Source organism: Thermobia domestica, chromosome 8 (genome assembly GCF_964235325.1).
Source record: "Thermobia domestica chromosome 8, izTheDome1.hap1.1, whole genome shotgun sequence".
Taxonomy (NCBI): Eukaryota; Metazoa; Arthropoda; class Insecta; order Zygentoma; family Lepismatidae; genus Thermobia; species Thermobia domestica.
The window spans coordinates 128,492,679-128,513,248 of NC_137461.1; the positions used below are offsets into that span (position 1 = coordinate 128,492,679).

General features: G+C 33.2%; 1 protein-coding gene across 1 annotated transcript in view; it reads left to right on the top strand.

Annotated features, from left to right (window-relative positions):
• The window catches only part of LOC145691840 (latrophilin-like protein LAT-2), a 324,510-nt gene that overhangs the window by 287,046 nt on the left and 16,894 nt on the right, over positions 1-20,570 (top strand). Inside the window, exons 6-7 of the mRNA XM_081767156.1 lie at positions 7,386-7,493; positions 10,400-10,496. Of these exons, the coding sequence (XP_081623282.1) occupies positions 7,386-7,493; positions 10,400-10,496 (205 nt within the window). The remainder of the gene's footprint in view (positions 1-7,385; positions 7,494-10,399; positions 10,497-20,570) is intronic.

Consider the following 20,570-nt stretch of genomic DNA (forward strand, 5'->3'; position numbering starts at 1 on the left):
TATATAAACTCCTAATTGAAATAATTCGAAAACGTGTTACAGCCTTTTCAAAAATTCGGCTCTAAAGGAGACAATTTTTAATATTAAAATTTTCGACTCTTTATTCAGAAAGTACGTAACGTGAAGATTTGCTGAGTTATGGCTATGAAATTCGATATTTAAACTCATAAACAAAATTGGTAAACATGCGTTGCAGCATTTTCAAGCTGCTTCAAGAGGTATATCTTTTTAAATATTCAAATTTCCGGTTTTATATTCATTAAACCTTATTCTTTCTGTACGAAGAATGGATAATAAGAATGGATAATTCAACTTGTTTTATTATAAACATTCTTCATTTCTTTGAAGAAAATACAATTCACAAACATAAGTGTATTGCATTATTAATAGCGCTATTTTCGGAGTTGATATCCATAAAAATCTCGGAGTGTTATTTGATTAGAAACTTACTTTTACCGATTATATCTCTGATACTGTATTGAGTGACATCAGAATGCTGAGTATTCTATACAGGTTTACTGAAATTCCAAATATCAAATTTCTGAATATTTTCTACAAGGTTTTTTGGGTCACCTAAAATTTAATATTGTTCACTGATTTAGAACATAGTTTGTGCTTCAAATTTATCCCGTTTTGCTTCTTTTCTTAACTTTTTTCTTGCTATTGTCAGACAGAGTTCCTCGGTGCGCATTCTTAACAGAACTCATCTCAGTAATAAACTATGTATTCAGACTCAGTATATACGTTTCATGGTGCCCGATTTGCTGTTTCTTCACAATATTACGAATGAAAAAATTAACATCGAATCTTTGCTTTGAGATTTTAGTTTATGTGTACCTTCTCGCCTTACAAGTAGTTATTCGCTCTTAACATATGCTACGCTTAAACCTTCATTTGTACAAAGTTCTTTGTATTTTAGGCGAGTATTAATTTATCATTTGATATCATTCGGTCTTCTATACCGAATCCCACATCTTGTGCTTACAGTCAAAAGACAATCGAAAATTATCGTAAATCATTATTATATTTTAGAGTTTAGTTTTAAAAGTGTAATATATTGCCAAAATAATTATCTAAAGGAGACACAAAATATACACCTTTGAACTCACATACTTTAACAATAAGGACAAAATATGCAATAATAATAAAATATTACGTTATATGTAAGCTTGTGTAAAATTTTAAGGACACATAACCATCTTTGTCAAATATATTCTCGACCTATGACTGTAGCGAGACACAATAACTATACATCGATGCTAATTTGTTTAACTTTTCACCTCACCATCCATTGAGCACTGCATCATCGCAAAAATTTCTTATTTTGTCAAAAAGTGGATACCAGATAAAAGACTAATCACAATAATTATCATAGACTTTGACAAAAAACTTTCCACATTCTGCACAGTTTTGACGAGAAATTGGATTGTATATCCGATCTTCAACACGGCTTTAGGTAAAAGACAGATAATAACACGGGAAAGAGAGCTAGTTGGTTCTTTAGTGACGCAACAAAAGGATAACACCTGACTCTCGACAAATAAAAAGAAGCCGAACCAATGATAAAATCTTGAATGAACTCAAACCAAACTGAGATTTCTTTGCTCCAATGAGAAATAATATCTACCTAAAGAAAGGTATGTGCCAAAAACACATCATGGCCGAATTCCAGAATTTTAAGATTATCGTTGTGAAGATTCCCTACATCTAAATTCCCTTGAAAATAGTGTAAAACCTATAAGAAACTACAAAATATACACATTTGAACTCACATACTTTAACAATAAGGACAAAATATGCAATAATAATAAAATATTACGTTATATGTAATTTTTAATGGGAATTACTTCTATATTATTTTGGCAATATATTACACTTTTAAAACTAAACTCTAAAATATAATAATGATTTACGATAATTTTCGATTGTCTTTTGACTGTAAGTAAGAACATAAATATACAGGTGGTTCAAAAATCATAGACCATGGTACATTATACTTAGGTATAATGTAACAAAACTATAATGGTCACCGACACCAAATTCTACACAAATATCAACCTCGAGGACCCCGACAAATTTACTAAAAATCATTAAAATATCGTGATATTCAAAATATCTTTATCACGAAAATTATAAAAAATATGATTGAAAATTGGCCACAACCAAAACTATAATGGCCACTGCAACCTCGATATATTTTCTAAAAATCATTAATATATCGTGATATTTCACATATCTTTATCACGAAAAACTATCAAAAATATGATAAAAACTTGGCCAGCACGGAAACTTTAATGGTCCCAAAAACCAAACTCGACACAAATACCAACCTGTAGAACCCCGACATACTTACTAAAATCATTAAAATATCGTAATATCCAATATACCTTTATCACTAAAAACTATAAAAAAATATGACAAACTTGACCACCACACCACCTATAATGGTCACCGACATCAAACTCTACACAAATATCAAACTCTAGGACTCAGACATATTTACTAGAAAAATTAAAATATCGTGATTGTGAATATATCATTATCGCGAAAAACTATCAAAATATGATAAAATTTGGCTACCACGGAAACTATAATGGTCACCAACACCACATTCTACACAAATACCAGCCTCAAGGACCGTGACACATTTACTAAAAGTCCTTAAAATATCGTGATATTTAAAATATCTTTATCACGAAAAATTATAAAAAATACGAAAAACTTGGTAACCACGGAAGCTATAACGGCCACCAACAGCAAACTCTACATAAATATCAACCACTGTGACCACGATATATTTATTAAAGTCATTAAAATATCGTGATATTTTAAATATCTTTATCACAAAAAGTGATCAAAAATTAGATAGAAACTTGGCAAACACGGAAACTATAATGGCCACCGACACCAAACTCTACACAAATATCTACCTCGGAAACCTCGACATATTTAGTAAAACTCATTAAAATATCGTGATATTTAGTATATCGTTATCATCAAACACTATCAAAAATATGATTAGAATTTGGCCACAACGTAAACTATAATGTCCACCGACACCCAACTCTACACAAATATGAATCTCTAAGATCCCGATATCTTTACTAAAAATCATTCAACTATCATGATATTTAATATATCTTTATCAGGAAAAACTATCTAAAATATGTTAAAAGCTTGGCTACCACGGAAAATATAATGGCCACCGACATCAAACACTGCACAATTATTAACCTCGGAAACCTCGACATATTTACCAAAAATCATTAAAATATCGTGGTATTTTATATATCTTTATCACGAAAAACTATCGAAATTATGATATAAACTTAGCCACCACCGAAACTATATTGGTCATCGACACAAAACTTTACATAAATATCAACGTCTAGATGCTCGACACATTTGCTAAAAATTATTAAAATATCGTGATATTTACTATATCTTTATTATGAAAAACTATCAAAAATATGATAAAAACTTGGCCACGACGAAACTATAGTGGTTACTCTCACCAAACTCTACACAAATATCTAACTCTAGAACCCCAACAAATTAACTAAAAATCCTTAAAATATCGTGATATTTAATATATCTTTATCACGAAAAATTATCAAAAATATGATAAAAATTTACCCACCATGGAAATTATAATTGCCACCAACACCAAACTCTCCACAAATATAAACCTCTAAATCCCCGTCCTATTTATTAAAAATTCTTAAAATATCGTGATATTTCACATATCTTTATCACGAAAAACTATCAAAAATACCATAAAACTTGGTCACCACGGAAACTATAACGGTCACAAACACGAAACTCTACATAAATATCAACCACTGTGACCGCGATATATTTACTAAAAATCATTAAAATATCGTGATATTTAATATATTTTTATCACGAAAAATGATCAATAATTACATATAAAGTTGGCCAATACGAAAGCTATAATGGCCACCGATACCAAACTCTACACAAATATCAACCTGTAGAACCCCGACATATTTACTAAAACTCATCAAAATATCGTGATATTTAATATATCGTTATCATCAAAAACCATCAGAAATATTATTAAAACTTTGTCCTTGTGGAAACTATAATGGTCACCGACACCAAACTTTACATAAATATCAACCTGTAGAAGCCTGACACATTTACTAAAAATTATGAATATCACGATATTTTTATGATTTTTAGTAAATTTATCGGGGTCTTACCGGTTTATATTTGTGTTGATTCTGGTGTCGGTTGCAATTATAGTTCCGGTGGTGGCCAAGTTTATATCATATTTTGGATAGTTTTTCATGATAAAGATATATTAAATATCACGACATTTTAATGATTTTTAGTAAATATGTCGGGGTCCTAGAGGTTTATATTTGTGTTGAGTCTGGTGTCGGTTGTGATTATAGTTTCCATGTTGGCCAAGTTTATATCATATTTGTGATAGGTTTTCGTGATAAAGATGTATTGAATATAATGAGTTTTTATGATTTTTAGTCAGTATGTCGGGGTCCTAGGGGCTGATATTTGTGTAGACTTTGGTGTCGGTGTATATAATAGATCCAGTGGTGGCCAAGTTTCTATCATATTTTGGATAGTTTTTGTGATAAAGATATATTAAATATCATGATATTTTAATCATTTTTAGTAAATTTTTTCGGGGTCCTAAAGGTTGATATTTGTGTTGAGTTAGGTGTCGGTGGCCATTATAGTTTCCGTGGTGGCCAAGTTTATATCATGTTTTAATAGTTTTTCTTGATAAAGATATGTTAAATATCACGATATTTTAAGGACCTTTAGTAAATATTTTGGGGTTTTAGAGATTGATAAAGTGTGGAATTTGGTGTCTGTGGCCATTATAGTTTCAGTGGCGGCCAAGTTTTTAAATCATATTTTGATAGTTTTTCGTGATAAAGATATATTAAATATCACGATATTTTAAGGATATTTAGCAAATACGTCTGGGTCCTAGCGGTTTATTTTTATGTTTAGCTTGTTGTCGGTCGCCATTATAGTTTCCGTGGTGGCCAAGGTACTATCATATTTTTGATAGTTTTTGTGATAAAGATATATTAAATATCACGATATTTTAATAATTTTGGTATATGTCTCGGGGTTCTAGACGTTGATATTTGTGTTGAGTTTGTTGTCGGTGGCCGTTATAGTTTCCGTAGCTGGCAAGTTTTTTCATATTTTTATAGTTTTTCGTTATAAAGATATATTAAATATCACTAAATTTTAATGGTTTTTAGTAAATATATCGTGGTCCCGGAGGCTGATTTTTGTGTGAAGTTTCGTGTCGGTGGCGATTATAGTTTCAGTAGTGGTCAAGTTTACATCATATTTTGAATAGTTTTTCATGATAAAGATATATTAAATATCACGATATTTTAATGATTTTGGTATATGTCTCGCGGCTCTAGACGCTGATGTTTATGTTGAGTTTGGTGTCGCTGGTCGTTATAGTTTCCGTTATGGCCAAGGTACTATCATATTTTAGATTGATTTTCTTGATAAAGATGTATTAAATATCACGATGTCTTTATGATTTATAGTAGTTATGTCAGGGTCTTAGAGGTTTATATTTGTGTTGAGTTTGGTGTCGGTGGCCATTATAATTTCGGTGGTGGCCATTTTTTCCATATTTTTGATAGTTTTTCATGATAATGATATATTAAATGTCACAATATTTTAATGATGTTTAGTAAATATATTGGAGTCTTAGATGTGATTTTTGTTTTTGTGGTTATAGTTTTTGTGGTGGCCAAGTTTTTATCATATATTTGTTATAGTTTTTCGTGATAAAGATATATTGAATATCGCGATTTTTTATGATTTTTGTAAATATGTCGTGGTCCTAGGGGTTGATATTTGTTTAGAGTTTGGTGTTGGTGTGTATTATAGATTCCGTGTTGGTCAAGTTTCTATCATATTTTTAATAGTTTTTTGTGATAAAGATATTTTAAATATCACGATATTTTAATGATTTTTAGTAAAGTTAGAGTTTTAGAGGTTGATGTTTGTGTAGAGTTTGGTGTCGGTGGCTGTTATAGTTTCGGTGGTGGCCAAGTTTTTATCATATTTTTGATAGTTTTTCGTGATAAAGATATATTAAACATCACGATATTTTAATGATTTTTATTAAATGTGTCGGGGTTCTGGAGGTTGATATTTGTATAGAGTTTGGTGTCGATAGCCATTATAGTTTTGCCGGTGGCCAGTGAAATGTGTTGGTGAGTAAATTAGACACAGCCATATTCTAAAGTACATTTGGTTGCGTACGTTAGGTTGGGTTTTGTTGGGTTGGAATGAGACTGATCAATACCTTTCCTTTAGAGTTATCATCCGTCCCTATTTAGGAGAAAATGTCCCTCATCTCGACGCGGCTCTGTCGGGACTTTAATATGTCGTAACTTTCATGTTCTTTGATAAAGTTTATTATTATTATTATTATTATTATTATTATTATTATTATTATTATTATTATTATTATTATTATTATTATTATTATTATTATTATTATTATTATTATTATGTCCAGAAATTTTAGGTGTGAATACTGTAGCCAGATCAGAAAATTTTGGTCGCCTGGGAATTTTCCTAAGTAATTAAGGACGTAATGTTTATCCCTGAAATTAAGTTTCGTGCCCTGGTGAAATCTCACAACAGCCGCAGGCAGGAACGTAACGCCTGGATGCAGTGCTACAAACAGGGGTAAAAGTGAGGGGCAACGTAGGGGCGGCGTCCCCCCACTTTCTAAAAATTTACAATGGGCAAAGATAGGCGTCATGCGTCCTCCTACCTGTTCAGATCCACTTTTACCCCTGGCTACATATACGTGAACTACACACTATTTACCAGTAAATTAGCCTTATTATTTCATAATAGCCCACATAATAGAGGACCTATGCTATTTACATTGTCTCACTCTTCTTTTAGCGATTAAGTAAATATGATCCACCCTTCACTACAAACACCAAAACAGACAGCTGGTACAATTCTTCCTTTCCTCTTTTTTTCCTGCAATCGGCTATATGAGGTGCCCCTGTATTTCAGTTTGGAAAAATGTCAAATCCTACTTCTTTTAGAATACAAAATCAAGTAAACAACATAATTTGTTGGTTCAGATTATGAAAACATTATACGTGCAAAGATGCTGATGAGAGGCTCAATAAAAGTTGTAGTATTTGCGATCAAACGTTTAGGTATTTTAAAAACAAATGTGAAAGCATAATTTGTAAATGGCATTGAGTTTTAAACATTGTGCTTATTATCAAGCTAATGCTTGAAAATGTATTATTTTTATTATATAAATTTTCGTATTATTTTATATATTCTATTGTATTTCTATATTATTATTTCCTTTTTTTCAGGGAGTTTTCATTTTTATCTCACGATGTATTCTTAATGACCAAATGAGGACTGAAATCACAAAGAAATTGAAAAGGCAACGATTTTTACAGAAGTTAATTTGTATTAAGGTAAAACTTGTTATTGTCTTTTAAACTACAGTTAACAATGAGTAATCAATTCTACAAAATTATCATTCGTTTAACAGAAATAAAAATGTTTAAAGATGAGACAGATACCAGTCGATAAGTCATATTGAGCTGAATGTGTGTAAATCCTCATGTGCAGTTTTCGAGAAAATCGAAGAAATTGTCATATTTAAAAAAAAAAATACTGTTCTACGATAAACCACTATATATTAAAATAAAACTTATGAAAGTATATCCTTATCAAACTTCAAAAAGAAAAAAATACTTTAACTAAATGACAGTACAGAGTATACTTACTGACCTATAGCCCATAATTATGATTTACTCTTTAATTTTTCTTCAACTTTAATATTATGTAAAGTTGATATAGGATTTAATATTTATTTATTTATTTTTATTGTGGATGGAATAATACCTAGCAGATTGTACTTATTGTTTTCTTCTACTAACGGTTACACCATTACTACTTGTAAATTTACGTATTTTTCCTTTATACTCTGATTGTTGTACTTCTCTGTACATTATGACTTAATTTATACAATTCTGTCATTTTTCTGCAAACTACCATTTTGATTAGAGTGGGCTAGAAAATAACATTGCTATTGTATAGCCACCAGTAAAAGAATATAGTACAGGGTGACTCAAAAGTGCCCTACCACTTCTTATAAAATGAAAGCGAATGTAGATAGACGAAATTGGTAATTGAATGGACACGTTAGGCCGAGGGGAAATCTTTATGGTGTATGTCAAGTTAACGGCCGCCATTTTGCTGTCCACCAGCTTGAATCTCGCTCAAAAAGTTTAAATGGAAAGGAAGTCAAGTTATATATAAAACAAGGCTAGAATTTTAAGAGATATTCAATGGTGTACTGACATTTAACACAATTCGAGTAACTTTGAAGTTATAACAATATGAAACTAAAAGTTATTCTTCCAGCCCATTTATGAATCAGTTGATCACAAGTGATGAAAAGTGGATAACCTAAGACAACATTGACGCCCAGGAACCTTATGATGTGCGTTTAGTGGAATTAGAAAGGATCGTGTATCATGAGATGGTACCACCGGGCAGAACAATATGTTGGAACCTGTACCCCCGACAATTAACGCGAGTGAACGGAGCAATTCAAAAGAAAAGGCTGCAAAGGTCTGTAGAAAGGGTGTCATATATCACACTGAAAATACCAGATCGCCTACAGCATTAACATTCCGTCAAAAGTTGAGAGAACTTGGCTGAGAGGTTTTAATGCATCTACCGTGTAGCCTGAACCCAACACCGTGTGACTATAATTGGTTTCATTCTCTGCTGAACTCCATTAATGATTAACTTTGTTTCAAAGAGAATTGTGAAAATCACATGCCACAACTTTTGGACCAGAAACCACAGAAGTTTTATACCGACGGAATTAGCGTTGTCGGAACAATGGCAAAAGGCCATGAAAAAAAAAATGTTGTTTATCGTCGCTGCGCCTCGAAGAACCGTTATGTGCTAAAAATACAACTTTTCAGGAGAAGTAACGTTCCAAACTTAAAATTTTGCTAAATATAACGGAAACACTTTAAAAATGTAATAAAATTGGTTCTGCGTATATTATGCACTGGACATTGTTGTATCTTGCTTCAACAATATTGTATTACTCAGTGAAGTCATATTTAGCATCTTGGTGCTAGATCTAGCAAAAAAAAAAGCACATGCATTTAGCATCTAGCATCTTCATTTTAGCATCTTGGTCAAATCTAGCATAATTTCATTCTTCCCTCTGATGAACAGAAAAAGAACGAAGATTTAGATGGTTCAAGGACCGTCGGGAGTTCTTAGTTGAAGCGATGGTTGGAACAATGAGACCAGCTAGTATCTCCGCGGTTGTAATTTATTGTTGAATTCAGAGAAATGTTCAAAAATAGCAAAACGTGACTCTACAAAACATATTTACTTACCCATAGATTTATTATTGTCAACTGAAACCTGAATGTTTGGTTATCTGGGATGTTTCTGTCCCTTTCAATTTACAACTTGAGAGGGGAGGGATATAAGCGTCAGAAGACAGCTAGTAATACACTAAAGAAATGCTTCAGGCCTGTGTCAGAAGTGGCATGTTGTGTATATATTCCTTAAAATGTTATCCATTCATAAAACATAAATTCGACCTTCCTCCCCTATAATGTGCCATTTACCAATTTATTTCATTATCATTCCTGACAGCGTCTAATTAACTTTGTACATAAATACAGTTGAAAAACTTCATTAAAATAATGAAGATAAATAGGGGGCGGGTCTTTAAACTTAGTTAGGAACGATAATTTGAAAATCTGGCATAATTTACAAAAGTCTAGCATAATTCAGACCCGTGTTTGGCACCATCGCGAGTCTCGAGTGTGGCAACCCTGGTATTACTATTTTTGTGTTTACGTAGCACCTTTTGCGCTTTTATAAGCACATAGAGAATTTGTACATTAATCAATATGTACTTGATGAAAACCTTGAAGCCTTTAATTTCAGTCTATAATTTTTTCATTGTTGTGGCGAAACAATTGAATATTAACTTATCACATTATAATGGACGCTGCTTGACAGTTTTCGAGTTTATTTGCACGACAAAACTCATTTTCGACAAAAATGTCACATAGTGGTTCTTCCAGGTGCAGCGACGATATATGATATATTTGCTATTTGCAAATAACAAGAAATTTATTTCAATCTTGGCCTTCAAAGGGTTATTACTGGTTAGACAAACTGATATAATAATAATCACAAATCTCTTAAAAGTATTGTTAAAATACAATTTCGCCCAATTCTTATTCTTTGTGTGTTAAAGTACCTTATGTAAATATATCGTTATTTAATTTTTAATTACTCCTTGAAAATATGTTTATTACTTTAATCACAGAACCCGAATAAGGATAACTCAGAGTTTACCACTGCGACAAGTTCCCAGAGGCAAAGTCGACAGAGTTCAATTGCTCCCAGTGTCTCCACAAAAGAAAGTGAGTACAATTTTGGTTATAAACGTTTGTCTCTTTCTATATGTATTCTTTACTTCTTAATCCAAATTTTATTGTTACTTTAATGTGTAGGAGTCTTGAAAGAGAGAATCATTGTAAAAGTTATATTATATGGAGGATATTACAATGTTATGGCGGGGAGGCATGCTACGGAAATTTAGGGACTGTGACTGGACATTGGGAGGATATGTATCTATGATATTGGAAGGAAATAATATAATATAAGGAAAAGAATTCCTTATGTGAGCAAACGTAGTTCTGAAAGCACGTAAGCTTTAGGTCCATGTTTAACGTATCCTCTATTGGTAATTGGTTTCTTTAGTTGTATAACTAGTGTTCGTATTTGAAGGTTGGGTACATACATATGAGCATTTAGCAGTTGTTCATTGTTTCCTCTTTTTGAGATTTTGAACATTCTGCAAGGCATTTAGTTTTGTTCCAGGATATCAATATAGTTCGTGTGTTCAATAGTTCATTACATATTTTATAATAGTATTTTTCATTCATCATTAACATCATTGGTATAGAACTCATTATGTTTCATTCTGGGCACATGCTTAAAACTGAAATCCCACCTTAACGCCAAACTATTTATAGGTTTGTTAGGAGATGCTTTCGCGTTTAACTGTTTTGGGTCACAGTAGTTAAAATCGGTATTAATCCATTCGTTTTCTTTAGCTCAATGGATTGGTATATAGATTGTATATATTTCATTGCTGATTATACCACACCCTCGGGAAGTAAATTAGGCCCAGTAAACAAGAATTGCTGTAGTTGAGATAATTTTACTGTAATTTTCTGACATTTCCATGACTTATTTGATTTCATCTTCCAGCTCTTTATATTTGCCTTTGTTAAGCTAAATGTTGTACGTATATTATGAGAATAGAGAGGCAAAATTTAAAATCTCATATTTTAAACAATGTCTCATAGAACACTATAAACAATAATCTTAACATTTCCTAGTATGTTGAACAGAAATAACGTGTTTTGAATTTTTATATTTCATAATATTTTGACAAAATTTCGATATTTAGTAAAAATCATTAATATTTTATATAGGCTTATTTCGTATGTTTAAAGTGATGAACGTTTGCTTCGTTTAACCAAATTTTGCTTTATTTTGAATGATAAGCGCGTTTTCTCTGCCACAAGCAGAGAGGAAGATTTCTGTCTACAGCGATGAAGCAAGATCTATCATATATCTATCTATCTATCTATCTATCTATCTATCTATCTATCTATCTATATATATATATATATATATATATATATATATATATATATATATATATATATACATGTGTGTGTGTGTGTGTGCGTATACATATATGGGGTGTTAATGAACTATACCGACAAACTGTGGATGGTGGTCCTCATCAGCGTAAAGGAAGTCACGCATACACAATCCAAAAATTTCCAGGCATGCCATTAACCGAATTTTGAGATATGCTGACTTTATGATTGGTCCAAAGTGGGCAAACGATAAGCCTTGACAGCAATGAACACGTAATCCTTTGGTGGGATGTTGGAAGTGTTAAGGAGCATCACCATCACGATCTCTCGTACTCGGGAAAGCGCATGCTGCCATGTTTTCTTGATTGCTTATAAGTGAAGAAAACGTGAAATATATCGTGACGAAATACGTCGTAACACACGTTATTTCGAACACACACTCACACACACACACACACACACACACACACACACACACACATATATATATATATATATATATATATATATATATATATATATATACAGGTTGAGAAAACTAATCCAGCGTGTCAGAGTCCACCAGCATCTTCAGTGGTGGCACAAGAGTGTTTTAAGTAAAGTTAACGTTCCAGTTTAGTGCCAGGAGGAGTCCCAATGTCTCAGGATACCGACCACAACCCGGCAGAGTGATTCCTATGATCTGGGAACTCCTTAAATTCAACGAAGGGTATAATTCCAGACTTATCTATTCCAAATTGGAGCAGAGAAACCACCTTACTATTGAAATCAGTTACTTATGCAATCTGGCCAATTTAGGAACAAGATTAACGTCTCTGCCAACATGATGTTTCTTTACATCTGGCTTACCTTACTTTATGAGAAAGGAAGACACCTTAGGATATATTTATTCCCAATATTTTTAACGTTAAAAATTTCACTTCATTATATCCCACGAAGGACGGAACTGCGTGCGCTAGCGCAAAATTAAGGAAACTGAGATGACGTTAGTTGAATATTACAAGCTTAGCTTATCCCTTTTCTTTACCTTATTGTGTTACTGAAATGAAATGAAATGAAAATCCTCTTATAATGTCTTTCGTATGTGCTCTGTGTAAGCTAAATGAGAAGGATTATTAATGAAAGTGAACTATTTTTAATGGAATATAACATATTAACAGTGGCAACTGTTAGGAAGGAATTCTATATAACTGGGGTTTTAGGCATCTATGACTATTTTAGAACGTTCACTTCTTTTTGATTAGAGTTTAATGAGGTCTCGTTCAGCAGCAAAGTTATATGAGACATGGATCTACAGCAAAACGTGTGCTCCGAACCACACGAGCTCTAGCCAGGAATCGAGCTCAGGTCTCCTACGCCAAAAGTGCGTACACTATCAACATAGCCTCGAGAGAGCTCTTTAGCAAATCACGTATGAGGGATCATGTCCTTCAGCGATAAAACTAGCCGGAGAATTGCGGAAGGAAGAAAGGAAACAGCCTAGGATCTTCTATGTTAGGTATCTTCCCAGCATTTGTCTGGCGTGAATGAAGAAAACCTAGAAAAAAAACGTCAACCTGGATAGCTATCGTAGAAAGGTTTTTACACCTATTCGACCGAGTGTCTATAGAGAAAAACGAATACCCTGTATCACCTATACCAAAGGCAAGAACATCCAACTGTTAAAAGAAACATTTATTACAGAAACCACTTGAAATGCCCGTTCTTCGAACGCGAAGAATAGATTTATGGAAAAAATTTGAAACATACATTTGAACACAATTCCTTCCTTACGATGCATGTTTTAATCAAAGTAAAATTTAAAATCTTAGCTGGACTTAAGTGTTAACTATGTTCTAAAACCCATTCTTAGACGGGCCAACCATTATTCTTTATGAAAAAAATTAAATCCCTAATGAGATACTCATTTCAATCAAAGAGAATTGATAAAATTCTGGTAGACCCAACTGCTAACAATGTTCAAAACTTATTTTGGATGATTCAAACATTTCTTTACTTCGGCCATTTTATAAACACAAAATAGGAATTTAAAATGTTCTGGAAATTTCCCCCTTTAGAAGTGGAAATAATGAAAATGTTAGGAATTATGTCAACTTACGTATATTTAGCATGGAGATTTATATACCGAGTTACATCTTCCCTACATGAGGGTCTCCGAAATACAATCAAACGGCACAATTATTTTACAATGGCGATAAGAGAGGCAATGTCGGAAATAATAGACATTTCTATCACTCTCCTCTTCCCTTTAGAAGCGGAATTTTGAAAATCTCTGGGGCACACGACCTCATATTTTTTATGAGTTTTTGTACGGAGTTTCATCTACCTAACACAAGAGGATTGTGACATACGTACTCTATTTTTGTGCACACATTATACTTCATTCAGGATACTAATTAATTACAAGAAAACTACTATGATAAAAACGAGGATCAAGAATGAGCTATGTTCAAAAATTGATTAAAAAATTCAGCCATTTTGCCAAGATATACAACGTCGATTTGAATGTTAAGAAAGACATTATAGAAATTTCTCTCGTTCCCTCTTAGAAGGACAACTTTGTGAAACACTAAAACCGGTATTCTATTATTTTTAGCTAACAAGAAAACCGATTCAAGTGTGGCACGAAATTGTGGACGAGTTTATGGGCAAACGAAGTGTTTTAATGTTACAATTAAAGCCATTAAAGGGAAAAAACCTCGATCTCAACTGTTCCGGAGATATAGAGGAATAAGGGGAAGGTTGGTGCTCCGATATTTTGTGAATTTTTGAATATATAGTGTTAGTACAAGTAAGAGAGTCTTTCAAAAATGAATAATTCCTTCATCCAGGAAACTGTAGTAATACGTAGCCTTAGACATGAGGGTTATAAAACCGAAGAGTCCATAAAAATTCTAGGGGAAGAATGTTTTGGACTGGGAAGGCGAAAATACCGGAGTTCCATTGTTGCCTAAAATATGCGTGTCAGGTATCTACGTTCAGGTTTCTTGGTACATACGCTGAATCGAATAAAAGTATCATCAGTCAAATATTATGAAAAATGTAAAAATGGTGGCAGTTCGAATTTTCCAAACATTTAAAATTTCTACAATTATAAACCGATCGGAACTGTATGTGATATACATATATAAGGCATACCGGTTTTCGTTTTTTAAGTTATATATACTATTTTTGCACATTGATCCATACATTGCCTTTCAATATATGTCACACAACTAGACACTGTCGTACTTACGTTTGCAACAATATGTGTTTATGATTCATATTATTTAATGTTTTTCTATAGCATTTTTGCACAGAATATAACATTGTATTTTTGTTCACAACATAATGTGTCTATTCCTTTGGCAATGTAATTAGTACATTCTTATATCACCTTTTCTCATTTTCTACGAACTAACGACATGTTATATTAGCATGTAATATCATACAATTTTGTTCATCGTTTCAATGGCATTTGTTATTCCTTAAGCTCCTTCTTTTTCGGCACCGGGTAAAAGCTACACCACTCACCTCAACATTCAACACCACTTTTATCCCGCCCTAGTGCATCTTTCTTGTCGTTTCAATGCAATTTTCAAACATATTCACTTGCAACATAACGGAAAATTTGCAAAATATCGGAACACTTACCTTCCCCTTATTCCTCTATATCTCCTGAACGGTTGAGATCGAGGGCTTTTCCCTCTAATGGGTTTAATTGTACCTAAAATACTTCGTTTGCGTATAAACTCGTCCACAATTTCGTGTCACACTTGAATCGGTTTCCTCGTAAGAGTTTCCACATCAAATTTCATACCTTCACCTTAACCGAATCCTTACATTGGATTTTTGCTGAATAAATAGTGGTAAATGTTAACAGAAAAGAAACTGCTCGCTTTTTCCCATTTAGGTGCAGAATTTTCAAAAATCTTGGAACACGTATTCAGTAACAATTTTTCTTCCAGTTTTGCTTTCAAAGGGACTTCGGTCTCTGGATTATTAGGCCGTTCACTATCTCTCTCTCGCTAAAAAAAATAATAGTTTTCGATTACATGCCAACCTTGTGCAGATCACGTCCTTAAGCAAATAATATCTCAGTACAGCTTCTTGACCTTTTGCATTTTGTCCCCCGGACAGTGTTTTGGAGAAAATCGAGGTTCAGGTATTTTTACGGGAAATATATGTTCCGAATTTCATCTTCCTAACTTCAGCGATTCATTAGATGCTTCATTTTTGGCATAAATTGAAACCCTTCTACTTCCACTCTCCTTAGGACACATATTTTCAAAATCTCTTTAACTCTTGGTTTCATGACAAACTAAGTTTTCGGTCCAAATCTCAAGTTTCTACCTGTAATACTGTGGCCTTGGCTCTGATAAACTATTCACGTCTACTTTTCTATAATAGATAATGGTGTAAATCCATGCCTCATACGCTTGAGAAATAATATTAATGAATACGTAACATTTTTTATAAATGTAAGAAGATGCATACATATACCTGTAAAGTTATTTTTCTTTTTGGAAACTAAACTATTAACTCTCATATTTTCTACTTTTAGTTTTCATATTTTCTTATGTTTTTCTTCATACCGTGCTTCCCTTTAGTAATGAGTCAGTACCATTGCTACATCTATAAGATACACTTTATTGATGTAGGGTCTATTTGCGGGTGCCGTTACATTCGTTCGAATTTCTTAATCCCAGCAGAGTTGTATCTATCTCGTTTTCAAGTACTGGACATGGCTGGTATTTGTAGTATGGCTTGGTGTCGGTGATTAATACCATGTTGAGTGCCAAAACTGGTGAATGCTTTTTGCAACGTTGTTGTGACTTCTCAGATAGTCTGTGGGAGCTATTATACGACATGAAATTCTTCTTCTTATCATTATTATTATTATTATTATTATTATTATTATTATTATTATTATTATTATTATTATTATTATTATTATTATTATTATTATTATTATTATTATTATTATTAATATTATTGTAAAAGTTGTTCCATTCTAAATTTGAGCACAGTGAAGAACAGATTGAACTGCTGATGCACTGTGTAACACTTAACTAGGACACCAGGATGTCGTCAGAGTCGTGACCAACTATACTCTACCTAATTCGGATTCATGACTTAGGCCCTTCAGAGAGACAGATTCAGAGACCATGAAACTTTCGCGCACACAGGGAGAAACGTAAGTTTGTGCAATTTTAAAGTAATTCTAACAAGTATGATTCTCTGACTCTCTTTTCACTACATCCATCACGTTTTTTAATTTTTTTTTTCTGTGAACATATGCTAATAAATTTGTTTCACTTTATAATCTTTCTGCAGTGAATTATTGTCATACGTAAGAGTGGATGCTAACGATAAACTAAGTTTTTTCGTGGCTAAGCGTGCGTGGCGTACCCACTTTTAGTGTGGAAGACCTGGGCTCGATTCCCGGCGTTAGTACATGTGGTTCGGATTCCACCTTAATCAGTAGGTATCGTCTCATATAGCCTTGCTGTTGAAAGGAACATTAAACTCAAAATCAACTTAAGCTAACGTTAAATTTTAAGTCCGCAACTTAATGACATCAATTATGCAAAATCACGACCTCCCTAAGAACTAGATAAAATGTATAATGATTAAGATATAATGCCATATTGGGAATTGAAGATATGAATATTGGGGCCACGCATAATGGTCATCATCAACCCTAGGGTAAAAGTGAATCTGAAAAGGTAGAGGGACGCATGACATCACACCGTTCCCCGTCCCTATATTTACCCATTGTATTTTTTTAGAAAGTTGGGGGACGCCACAGATATTTTGTGGAAGTGAGGGACGGCGTCCCTCCAGGTTTCCTTCAGTTTTACCCCTGATCAACCCACTATATAGCAGTGGCTTCCAATTATTTCAATGTTGAGGACCTCATTTTTAATTTTATGGGAGGGTACTGATCCACACTATTAAATTTTAGTATGTTTGTCGTATTTAAGAGGCGGATGGCAACTACTAAAGTACTACAGATTATAAATCTTCATTTATGAGAATGTAACATACAATACATACATACAGATGGACCATGCTATTATTTATATCTTTTAAATTATGAGATGTAATGTAAATAATGCCACGGACTCTTCTACATTTTTTTTACGTATCCCTAGGGGTTCGCGTACCACCAGTTGGGAGAGGCTACACTATAACATTTTTTTTCGTTATATTGTTGCAGAGTTGATATGGATTTCGACTGCTTGCGGGTTAATGCGTCAAACCTCGTCTGAGAAAAAGGACAGTCATGTGACCCGGAGAAAATCGTGATGTAGATGACCTGGTGATACGTGTCATTACTGTTGTGCACAGTGGCGGGTCTAGAAAGTGAAATCTAGAGGGTTACAGCCAGAAGCCAGACTATGATAGGTATATCATTAGTTGAGTATAAACTTTCAAATATGTATTAAATAATAGCTTCAATTATTTTTGTTACTAAAATACTGGAGTGGCCTAGGCGCCCTCGGCCCCAAGCTAGATCCGCCACTGGCTCTGCACCCACTGATCTTCTATTCACCTCAAAAATAGGGTTCTCCTGAGAATGTTTGGTTATTCTCGCCAAACCTTCCAAGTTAATAAAATAATAAAGAAGACATGATTATTACTAGGGACAAATTTGAATATTTTCGAAGTTACTTCTAACTTCTTAAAGAATGAACAAGTGTGTTCCGTAAAGGTTGAATCTCGAAGTCAAATTATCTTGGAAATAGAAGACAAAACTAATTTAATTATTCTCAGAACAAAATAATTCCAAGGTTTATTTATTCCACAGCTCATTAGTGATGAAATAATTATCTCCGTACTACCTACAACAACTTTTGAAGTTTATATTGGTGCAGCTTTGAGTATTTCAGGGAGAACAAAAAAAAGGAATATGCTTTAAAAATATACCTCTTTCAAAGACGAAAAAAGAGAAAGGTTATTTTTTGCCTCTATTTTGTGTAGTGACAAAATAAACAAAAATGTTTTTGAAGAGTGCGGTAGGAACAACTCAACCTTTCCTGATTTGACGTAAGAAGCTTTTCTTTTCTTCTCTCTTTTCACCTCTCTTTCTCTTGTTTTCTAAAAGTTCATTTTTTGTTCTTTTTTTTGACAGAGGAAAAGGGAAGAAAATAAAGAAATCTTTCAAAGAGATCCACAGCACAAGATCAGAAGTCTCAGAGTGGAGCCTATCACTCACTCCCTTTCACGACGTCAACAGCTGCTTATTTTCCTTTTTTCTTTACTTCTTTCTTTCTGTTTTCTTTCAGTAGTTATTTTCTTTGTTTGCGTATCAAAAGAGCTGTTTTAAACTAAAGTGTCTCTGGGAAAGAAGAAATAACAAAACAATATGCATGAGTAATAAAAGCGACACGCACACACATACACATATATGCACTGTTCCTGCTTCCTTCTCGACACACACACACAGACACAAAGAAAGAAAGAAAGAAAGAAAGAAAGAAAGAAAGAGAGAAAGAAAGAAAGAAAGAAGTGGAAAAGAAAGAAAAAAGCATAAAAAGAATTTGTGTGTTCTTTGTAGGACAAAGCTTTTGTTCTTGTTTTTAAATTTGTACTTACAAATGGTGTAAACACACATATAAACTGCAGTATTGGATACGGATTGTTAAAATTTAGCATTAAAACTACAGATCCAAGGAGCACACGGATATCACTTCTGCAATATTCACGGTTTTCCACCGGACGCCTTATTTTTCCTAGTGAAAATCTGTTGTAAATCTTGTGTAAAATAAGATGTTCGCTTATGCTCAGGGAACGCTGTTTCCTGAGAAATTTCCCTGGAACATGTCTGAGTTCTTTGCACTATAATCAAAGAGCAACTTTTGGACATTTAACTATCGTCTCGTAGCAGATACAAACCACTAAAATCCGTAGAAAATCCTATACATTTTTCACTAACTATTGCGAGCCTGATTACCTGGGACAGCTATTTGACATATAGGACGCCCAACGGACATATTGGTATGTGGAAAACATTTATTAATTTTTAATAAATGTACAGAATTTGTACATTTATTAATTATTTTTAAAGAAAGTCTTCACCAGTTCTGTCCTCTATTTAACGTAGGAAAAATGAGAAACCAATGACGATGGTGAAATGAATGGTGAAAAAAGAGATTCTTTCCATACATATATTTAACAAGATTCAAACCCGCGGCAGAAAGGTCTTGTCGTTGCTGGTTCTTAATGCCTTAGATCTTTCTACTATGGCAACCGGTAAAATTACAAGCATAATGATTGAAAAGAGTATATATATATATACAAGTATATATATATGTGTATATCGTGTCGCAGAGTTTCGACTAATATTTCTAAAGTTGATCAGTGTAAGATAGTACCTTGATTGATGAACGCTACATTTAAGCATTTTTGGGGTGCGGACGAGAATGTTGAACTCATAACTGGTTAACGTACGCGGCTTTGGTGTGGAAGACTCGAGTTCGATTCTCGGTGGGAGCTGATGTGGTTTGGATTACACTTAATCAGTAGGACCCATCTTATATAGCCTCACTGCTGAAATGGACGTTAAATTCAAAATCAACTCAACGAGGTATGATTCCACGTTTACTCATTTCTGTAATTTCAGTATCAAACAATCAAATTTATCATTCATCTATAATTGTATTTTGTTTACAAGCTCATCCTTGTATTTGCGGTATAGGTCTAAAATACTTTTTATACATTTCACACTTTGCTGTTTTTAAAAAAGGTGTCAAGGACATGGAACGCAACTTGTTACTACTTTGCTCATTCGCAGAATGTCGTGTAACACGGTGTGCATGGGTACCCTTTACTAAT